General features: G+C 43.7%; 1 protein-coding gene across 1 annotated transcript in view; it reads left to right on the top strand.

The window, feature by feature from the left end:
* Positions 1–4,308, top strand: part of LOC134549007 (alpha-2-macroglobulin-like protein 1) — a 28,004-nt gene extending 23,696 nt beyond the window's left edge. Inside the window, exons 32-37 of the mRNA XM_063394331.1 lie at positions 407–528; positions 1,312–1,402; positions 2,120–2,188; positions 2,449–2,551; positions 3,719–3,760; positions 4,135–4,308. Coding sequence (XP_063250401.1) covers positions 407–528; positions 1,312–1,402; positions 2,120–2,188; positions 2,449–2,551; positions 3,719–3,760; positions 4,135–4,172 — 465 coding nt within the window. The 3' untranslated portion in view covers positions 4,173–4,308. The remainder of the gene's footprint in view (positions 1–406; positions 529–1,311; positions 1,403–2,119; positions 2,189–2,448; positions 2,552–3,718; positions 3,761–4,134) is intronic.
* Positions 4,309–9,930: the final 5,622 nt, after the last annotated feature.

The following is a 9,930-nucleotide window of genomic DNA, read 5'->3' on the forward strand; positions in this document are numbered from 1 at the left end:
TTTCTTTAGGGATTTGTAATTGTCTTACCAGTATTTTCCCCTTGAGACCTAGAACTACTGACTACTAGCATGTGAAGAGTTAACAGTTACACTTCTTTCTCCTTGTGGGGCAGTGTTTTAGCTAATGTGCTGCCTTGAACCTTAACAACAACGTTTTTTTTTTTGTTTTTGTTTATGAGACTGAATGAGGCCTTGAATCACAGCTAGCTGAGTCTCCAGGTTTGGGGTGGCATTTGGCAGGTGTATTGATGCAATGTGCTAAACAGCACACCTCTGAACAAAAAGTGCATCTAGGTCCCACTGTGTTAGCCATTGGCTGGCAGTCCTCTAAAAGCTGGAGGCACAGGTAGTGTTTTACTCAGGGAAACTCTGGGACATTTCACAGAGATGTTTTCTCCCCCACCAGACTACTTTGTACTATAACATCCCACCGCCAAAAACAGAAGAGGTCTTTGTCCTGGATGTGGAAACAGTACCAAGAGAATGTGATGGCGTCAGGAAGGAGTTTGACATCCATGTGTCTGTCAGGTATGAGATCCCTTGAGGCTTTGTCTTCAGTGGAAAAAAAGTACAAATCCAGTTGTATGACTACAACCTCATGAAAGCCTCCCGCCTGTAGAATCAGAGACACAGGGATGACCCTCTTCTTCTCCGTACATCCCAAAGAGATAGTTGAGTAAGAATTGAGACCTGGAGAAGCATGACAGTGTACTGGCAGTGTCTTGCAGAACCACAGCAACCATCTGAGGCAGCACAGAGCAGCTCAGCCGTCCCCAGAGCACCAGTGGCTGAGCTCCCGTGTTGGGGGACACTTGGCATCCTGGGCTGAACCAGTCCTGAGGTGCATCCCAGGCTGAAACAGCCCTGAGGTGCATCCCCCTACAGTGTGAACCTCTGCTGGAACTAGACAGTAGAAACTCCAGTCCCTATCCACATTTCACTTGCCTGCATCTGTCTAGGATGAGAGACTTGATCCGCATTTTCCATGCCTTACTGTCCCTACTAAAAGAGAACAAAAACAACGTTTCCACTCTCAGTATTTAACAGCAAAGGTATTTCCACCTGTTAGAGAGGGCAACAGAAGCCATATTATTTCCACATTAACATTAACACATTTACTTCACAATCTGTGTCCACATTGAGTGAGTGCATGGAGATCATTTTTTGTTCCTTTTTCCTACCAGTTACACATTCTGCTGAGCTTTCACATCACTGTAGGGCAGAGCAAAATTTGGAAGTGTCCATTAATATCTCCTAGAAATGCTGTGCTGCCTTCCACATCTAATATGCTTCTCTCCTGACCCCCTTCAGTTATGTAGGGGACCGTGGGACGAGTAACATGGCCCTGGTGGAGGTGGAGATGCTGTCAGGGTTCATTCCTGTTCAGAGCTCTGTGAAAGAGGTAAAGTGTTTTCCTTTGGCTTTCCGTGAGGGTACCAAAATCTATTTTCTAGCTGTACCTCAGTCAGAAATATCCAAACATTTAAGAAGTGTCAGAGAACAGTAATTACAATTGCAGATATAACAGGCTATTTCACAGGGCAACTTTCTGCTTGTGTGAAATAAATCCTCCTTTTTAACCCCTCCGAAGTTCCAAGCTAGCTCAGGTCTTTTGAGGCTTTGGAGGAATATTTTAGTTTTTCATGTTCATAGTGAGGATTGCATACACAGGAAGAGGTCAGAGAGAAGATGAAAAAGCACCTAGCTATAATCATCTGGTGTGCATTGGACCCCTTTGCAGTCACCAGTGCTGTTTTTAGGGATATTCCATAAAGTGGTGTTGAATCCCATAGAGCTGCTCAATGACATGCTCCAGTGTTCCACACCATAGCTAGGAAGATCCAATATAGCCTCATGCTAAGCAGTTTTCCCTTTGCTACAAGTGATGAAAGTAGGAACATGGCCCAAGGAGACTTGTAGCCAAAACTGAAAAATATTTTCTAAGGCTTGATGTTCTCCCAACAATCTCAATACTGAGGAAGGCAAACCTGACTAGTTCTCAGGCTAGGCTAAGTGCTCTTGTCAACAGTGGTTCACTGACAAATACCAAACCTGCTGTGAAACAGGGAAGGTCAGTAAGCTGATGTTAACCCAGTTCATCTCTTGTCTTCCTATACAGCTGGAGAAGGTACCCCTTGTGAAAAAGACAGAGATAAAACCAGACAAAATCACAATCTACTTGGAGGAGGTAAGTGGAAGACCACAGGGAACTGCCCATTCAAGTAGTAGCAACTGAAGTACTTTGCATGGGGACTTTTGCAGATTAGAAATACAAATGTCTAGGCTGGTCAAGCAGGCTAAACTTTTCACAGAAGAGGAAGAGGGTGGAAGAACCTGGAAAGATAGAAAAAAACCCCAAACCCATCTGATGCAGAGGGAGTAATGTTAGTATGTAGGTGATTTTGAGATGATCAGTGCATTTCTGCTCACTTCGATTCTTCTCTCCAGCTTGGTGAGAGTTCTCTGAAGCTTAACATCTCAGTGGAACAAGATGTTGAAGTGCAGAATCTGAAAGCTGCCACAGTGCATGTCTATGACTACTATAAGCCAGGTGAGTTTTGGTGTAAAGTAACTTTTGTACTCCCTGCTCAGACACAATTATGTCTGTGACCCTAATTCCCTTTAACTCCCTTATTCCAGTGCATATTCTCCTGCAGCTTCAAACTTGGGTTTCCTCTGCACAAAACTTTAATATTCAAGTAGCCACTTGCTTAGAAAAGTTCTCGAGACAAGGCTGCCTGGCACTATGATTATGTTTTGGGGTGTTATGTGTTCCACGACTGTGCTTGTTTTCTTCCTCTAGCTTCAAGCTAGAAGACTTCTCTGACAATTAGGCATGATTTCTCCAGCTTTTTAGCTCTCTTGAGAATAGTTAGGCATTTATTTAAAATCAGTCTTATACAGTGCTACCCTGATCCACTAGAAGGCAGAATTTAGTTGTATGGATTTCATGTATAGTGTAATAATCCTATCATCCATTGTGTCCTGCCATGTCTTAGAGGATAATAGGAAAATAATTTGTTACCCTTTACAGCTCTAAATTAATTATTAGCACAGAGAAGAGAGATCTTGATGATATTTTGAGTCTCTCTGATTGTTCTGTGCTCAGTATGAGACAAAACAGCAGATGGAACATTAAGATTCTTTTTTTAAAAATTTTGAGAACAAAATGGAAAAACTGCCACTGGAGATTTAGAAAGCAGCACTACATGTCTACATGTCTACATGACTACATATACTAAATTCCATTCTTGCTCCCCCTTCCACACCATGGCAAGAGGACACTTTTTAATCCAGCTATTACAGAACTAAATACTGTCACCTAATATGCTCTCTCTCTGCTCTTGCATCCTGTACAAGAATTTTTGTGCTTAGTACATACAATTTAAAGAGTGTTATCTGACATGAAAATACTAATTATCACTAAATAAGCACAGCTATCAGGCCATGCTGTGGAAAGGTTTTTTATTTACAAAAAATGTCCTTGCATTAGAAGGTATCACAGTGTACAAGGTGATCTTTTACAGCTGTATGGTATACATGTTGTGGGGACAGATTGCCAGCCTGACCCACTACAGACATTTCTTTGTTCCTTCATTCACAGTCTGAGGAGTGCAAAATGAAGGTAGTGGGATGGTTGTGCTAGTGGGAAAGAAGTTTGGCATTACCCTACCATGCAGTCCTGCAGCTCACCACCCTTTCCCTCTTGTTTCCACAGATGACCGCACAGCAAGAGAATATGCTTTGCCTTGCAGCTCCGGTTAGCGTCAACAGGCTTCCCGCTGGAACAGAGCACAGCACTGGTGGTAAGCAGGCAAAGCACCCTACCTCTGCTCTGCATTTAACCCTGTCATGTGATGTAGAGCTTTCTTGGACTGCAGGCTGAACTGAGATCTACTTACTAGTTGTGGGCAGTTTCTAGGCTTCAGCATACCATGGAAGGTTAAAATGATCTCTTTTTATTTCATTTCCATACAGTCCTCACAGCATCCTAAATCTAAGTACAACTGGGAAATGCCTATGTCAATGATAAAAAAGGTGTTGCAGCTCATCCCATAAGATCTCTCAGTCCACAGACACCTTCCTAAAAATTCATCTGACACGTTGCCTTTTGTTTCCTCTTTCTTTCTACAGATGCCTCAAAGCAAGTTTCCTCTGACTCTGCAACCTGAGTTTTCTGCCTCCACAGGGAAAACTTCGATACTCCAGCTCTCCTCTTCCCTGCTGTGTTGGAAACACCCTATTTCCTTTCCCCTATGTTTCTATGTGAAAACTAGCTTAATACACATTAGTTTGGGAGCAAGTGAAATAAAGTATGTGGAACCTGGAAAGAAGGCAGTGACTTGACTGTTGATGAAGATTCCAGTGCATGAAAATCAGGGAAACACTGTGCATGTTATGGTTACGTACTTTGCATTTGATCACCATAGTGGTTTAAATCTCTCTCCTCCCCATCTCTGAGCTCCCTTTTCAATTCAATTAACACAATAGTTGATCTGCAACCAAACTCCAGGCAAAAAAACCCTCTCATTTTTAACCCTGATCTGGTTTACTACCCGACCCTGTGAGTTATTTTTCTGTCACAACTGAAGAGGAAGAACAAGCAAGGGAATGCTAAGGAAGAAATAATTTACCAGCTTATTCAGAGAGAAAAGGACTGTACAGCAAAGCCTTATGAAGGGAGAGCATGAAACCAAAATAACACTCACTCCAAATTCACTACATGTTTAGACACTGACAACTCCTAGTCCCATCCTGTCGAGACATTAACCTAAATGACTAATCCTTACCTCTGGCACTACTTTAAAAAGACAACAATCTGTGGAATTTCAGGATGCAGCACAGCAACAAGAAAACAGAGTTTTCATGCAGATGGCTCAGCAGGATATGCAGTGCCATTAGGAAGACAGCACTCATAAAAAGGAGATACTAGATAAGAAAAAATGGGTACTAGTTTTACAGAGCTGATTGCCAAAAGAGAAATTACCAGGACAGTCATGCCAAAAGGATTGAAGTAAGGTATGAAGTCAACAAGCCCAGAGGCAATGGAAAAGAAGTGAACAAGACAAACTGAGAATTTGGGAAGTGATGATGCTTCTAAACAGGTAGTACTTGGGGAGAAAAAAACGGGGGAAAAGGAACATAAAGTGAAGCAAGTCATGTAACAAGGATTGCTTGGGTTACCCCTGTGTAGTAGTCCTTTGCCTGATCAACACAGCTTGCAAAAGGACAGCAAATATATATTTTTCTCTGACCATTCAGAACAATGGGTCCATAAAGTGGGCAGAACCAGCCCTTCCACACAGGGACAAAAGGAAAAGAAAAGTCTCACAGCAGCGCTTAACAAGCTTTTAGGGGAGGTAGAAAACCTGAGGAAGCAAGTGATACATTCTGTGGACAGCTGATACAAAAGCAGACAGGGTTGAGTTCAAGAAAGCAAAAATATGAAGGGACTGAGCAGGCCTCCAAGGATTGTTCCCCTAGTATTGTCCCTTCCGAGGACATTGTAGGAGTCAACAGAGACTATCCATTGGTGCTCTACAAAGGGGGCAAAAGTGAGACCTGGTGCCTGTCCTGGTTGCCTTCCTGGCAAGTCTCTTCCTCTGGATATTTGGGCTGGACTGGAAGAGCTTTGGGGTCAAAGCCCTCTGATCTGTTGAACATCACAGAGGGAGGTTGTAAATAAAACCTGAAGCCTGTAACCCAGCGTGCTCTTTGTGCCCAAAAGCCAGGCTCTCCCATCTCCAAATGGACATGTGCCAAGGTTCTCTACAGTTCATGGCATCAGATTGCCATGAAATTAGATCTCGATAGACACAGGCCCACCAAGATTCCACTGCTTCCGATGATAGGATGTCTTGGCACCTTGTACCTGTGTGGGGTAGATAAGTGAGAAAAACAAGTGTGTGAAATATGAATACAAGCAGATATTTCCAGGCTCAGCTGCAAATGAGGGCTGAGCAAGCTGGCAAAGCAGAGAGCTGAGAAAAAGATGCTGTGTGGCAAGCTCCCATAAGATAGGAAGTCAATGGGGTCTTTGCCTCTTGAATTAAATATTAGGGAATGCAATAAGTGGCTAGTCTGTGTTGGATGGGCAAGCTGATGCTTGCTCAGTTCTGTGGCTGTTGAAAAGTGCTCCCTGTCCTTGGTGACATTCATAGGAAACACCTTCCAGAGCAAGAAAGGAACCTTTGTAATGTGTAAGCAAAGGTAGGGTTGGTGGCCAGGGGATTTCCTTCCTCACTATAAGCATCTGTGTGGGTCTTGGTTGCTCAAATGCTCTGGAGGCGACTGGGAAATTTCCTGCAAAGTTTTGTTGCTTTAATCTGTAAAAAAAAAAAAAAAAAAAAGATCCAGAAGAGCATAGTACAGGCGGCAGCTAACAGGCAACCTGGTCATCAGCCTCTCAGACAGCAAGGGATTTTTCTGCTAAGAGAAGATCTTGAAAGAAGTGTGAAGTAGGCCCTTTAAAAGGAGGATGACTGTAGGCACACAAGATGGCCCCAAGTGGATTCTGATCTTGTAAGGGCATTATTATAAGAAATAAATGGCATATTTAAAATCTGTACATGAAAAAGGTAGTCTGTACAGTGAACAGTCCACCACAAGAGACAGGGTTTTCCTTCTGGGGGACTTGAAGGTGATGATCTCACTTCCAGGTTGAGGTGAGTAAATGGGTGTGGGAAAGAAGACAAGTGCAGTCACATAGAGTACATGTCTGTTTATATGCCTGTACTATAAGAATCTGCACAGCACAGCATGCAGGCTCATGCTTTTGCTACACGCTGTTTATTCACCTGTGTAAGGTTCATTTACTACCACTGCCTTCCTGACAAAATGGAAAAAAACCCGTGAGTTCGGAAGGTGCACTTTTCGTGCAGGGCCACTGAGTGTCACCATCGCTCCGTGGCTTGCTCTGCGAGATGCCGTTTCTCCGGGGAATAAACCTCCTTTTCTAAAACGGGCTGGAATGGGGGAAAAAAAATCACTGGTATGAAAATGGACTGCTTCTTGCTTCTTCCCGGAGCTGGGAAGAGCTGCACCTAATACGTGAGCTATCTATGAAATGAATTCTGCCTTATATGTAGGCAAAGTGCTGGACAGGTTTCCAGGCAGACCTCTAAGCCAGTCTTACAATTCACAGCATGATCCTCAGTGACAACAATTATGGGACTGAACAAGGGCTTTATCGGGAGATATCAGAAAGTCTGGGATCTCATAATTTGGTGAGCAGAATGAGCAGAATTTGTTGAGGAGATGAAGTATTGATATTTATAAAAATAAAGGAGGTGATGGATAAAGGGAATGGAAAACTGCTCTTCAGCAAATCTTTCCATGGCAGACTGGGCACATGTGATAAACTAGTTGGTAATCAATTTAAAACAAATAAAAAAGGTACCTTACACTCTAAGAACCTACTGCTACAGGAGTCATGGCAGCAGAAAATATCACCAGGTTCAAAAAGCTCATAGACAAACTAACAGAAAGCCAGCCTATACCAAAGGCATCAGGTTGTGGGGTATTCTTCACCATTTCTGTTACCATGCTTGGGTGTGGGAGTGGAACAAGGGGGATGGACTGTAAATATTGGCCAGGTGCTTTCTCTGAAAAATATTAGGGGTGGCTGAACCTGGTGGACTGAAAGGTCCAGTGGCTTTCTTTTTTCCTGGGTCAGTGAAGGTGAGAGTTTACTTGTTTCACACCCCAGCAGTAGCAGAGTGGTGTGCAAGTCCACAAAAGACATGCACACCCAGCTTAATGCTGACAGGAGATAATACTTCAGAGACACCCATATCAGCACAGTGTCAGTGGCCCGATTCTGTTCCTAAGGATCAGTACTCAGAGAAATACTCAGAAAAACGTCTAAGGTTTTTAGCCCTATAAACCTTTCATCCTGCTTGCTGACTAGACAGACCACATGCACACAACAAAGAGCATAATAACACGGGAAACAATTCAAATAATTTATTAAAAATGTAATACAGGCTCTGGTGATCAGATACAAAACTTGTGCAGACAAAGATACTGATTGCATTTGACTGGCTTGGTTTATCCCTACTTTCTCTCCACTTGATCCATCCTGATCGCTCCATTTCCTTGCCTGTGATTTTTATCCCAAGCACATCAGTGCACTTTTGAAAACCCTAAAATTCTCTTTACGGGTTCCAACATTCTCCCACAACTGCTAAGTACTCCTCCCGACAGTCCTAAAGCCTCTTTATTGCAGCTTTTGCCCCTAGTCCTATTGCAGTCACTGCCCTTCGTTTGCATACATTCCAGAGAGTTTCCTCCTTTGAATCCACTTCAGTGGGTTTTGCAATTGGGACAAATGGCTTAGTCGTTCACCCAGTTGTTGGGGCTTTTAGGCGTGGTTGATTCACAGGGATTACTGTTTGCTGGGTTTCCTGCCTTGTCATTGTTTCTTTGTTCACTGTCTGACCTTTTGTTTTGAATAACCTTAAATATCTCCTTGAGAATCAGCCAGACAGTTTTCCATCTGAATTGAAAAAGAACCCTCAGCATTTAGAGCAAGTATGTTTGGTAACAGCCCAAATGCCCTCCTGTGCAGTGTGTTTTGCTGCTTTCAGGCAGCAGCAAATATTATTCTGTGATTCGAAGTCAATGGGAATTGACTGCAATTCATAATAGGAATTTTTTCCTGTGAACTATCATAGCCCAGCACTGTCATTACAGTGTCAGATGCGACTTTCTAGCAACACGAAGCTCAAAGATGCCATTTGCAGGAGTATTTATGCTGCTTATAGCCTCAGTAGCGCTTGAGCTTCTGCACCTTGTACATGTAGACGGAGCGTGACTCATTCCTGTTTGTCTTTTGCTGCATCCCCCTTGTCCTTGATGCACGTGATGGCATTCTGAAGGGAAACTCGCCAGCTCTCATCAAGGTGAGCCACTGGTCTGACCCGATGGGCATTTATTTTCTTAGAAACAAATATGTTGATGATAAAATCATAGAATGCCTTGGGTCGGAAGGGACATTAAAGATCATCTAGTTCCAAAACAGTAGGACATGAGCAAGGACACCTTCCACTAGACCATGCTGATCAAAGTCCCATCCAACCTGGACTTGAACACCTACATGTGTTGTGTGGATGGGGCATGCACGGTTTCTCTGGGCAACTGGAGCCAGGGCCTCACCACTCTCACAGGAAAGAATTTCTTCCTAATACCTAATCTAAATCTGCCCTTCTTCATTTTGGAGCCATTGCCCCTTGTCCTGTCACTACCTGCACACAGACTTCCTCTCCACTTACCATCTAAAGATGACAACATTAAAAATGCTTAAGTTTACCTTCATCAACCACTCATACCCTAAGCCAGGCAATTGACAGGCAAGGTCCAAGTGCCTGCAAAGAGCACCTTCTCAAAAGCTGTCAGCAAGCTCTGGCACTGTGGTGTTTTTATCCCGTTCATGCGGGTTTCCACTGTGCACCTCCACATGTGCTCTAAATACGTAAAAGGCAGCAAACTCCTGCTACGTCCTGTTTGTTCATCAAAGCTTGTTGAAGGTACCAACACAGTTTACAACCTACATTCTTCTCCCAGGCAATTAGCAACAGGATGGGAGGACACAGTGTTTAGCTGCGCCGGGAGAGGGGTAGGCTGTACAGCAGGAGGAATTAATTCATACAAAGGGTGATTAGACACTGGTATGGGCTGCTCAGGGAGGTGGTAGAGTCACTGCTCCTGGAGATGTTTAAGGAAAGACTGGATGTGGCACTCAGTGCCATCGTCTATTGCCATGGTGGTGTTCGGTCACCAGGTTGGGCTCGATGATCTTACAGGGCTTTTCTAACCAAATCGATTCTGTGATACATAAAACGACTCGCGTTTAACAAGGCCGATCAGTCTCCAGAAGGGCGGACGGTAAAGCGAGCCCCAGCACAGGGGACACCCGCTCAGGCTGGCGCA

Source organism: Prinia subflava, chromosome 3 (genome assembly GCF_021018805.1).
Source record: "Prinia subflava isolate CZ2003 ecotype Zambia chromosome 3, Cam_Psub_1.2, whole genome shotgun sequence".
Taxonomy (NCBI): Eukaryota; Metazoa; Chordata; class Aves; order Passeriformes; family Cisticolidae; genus Prinia; species Prinia subflava.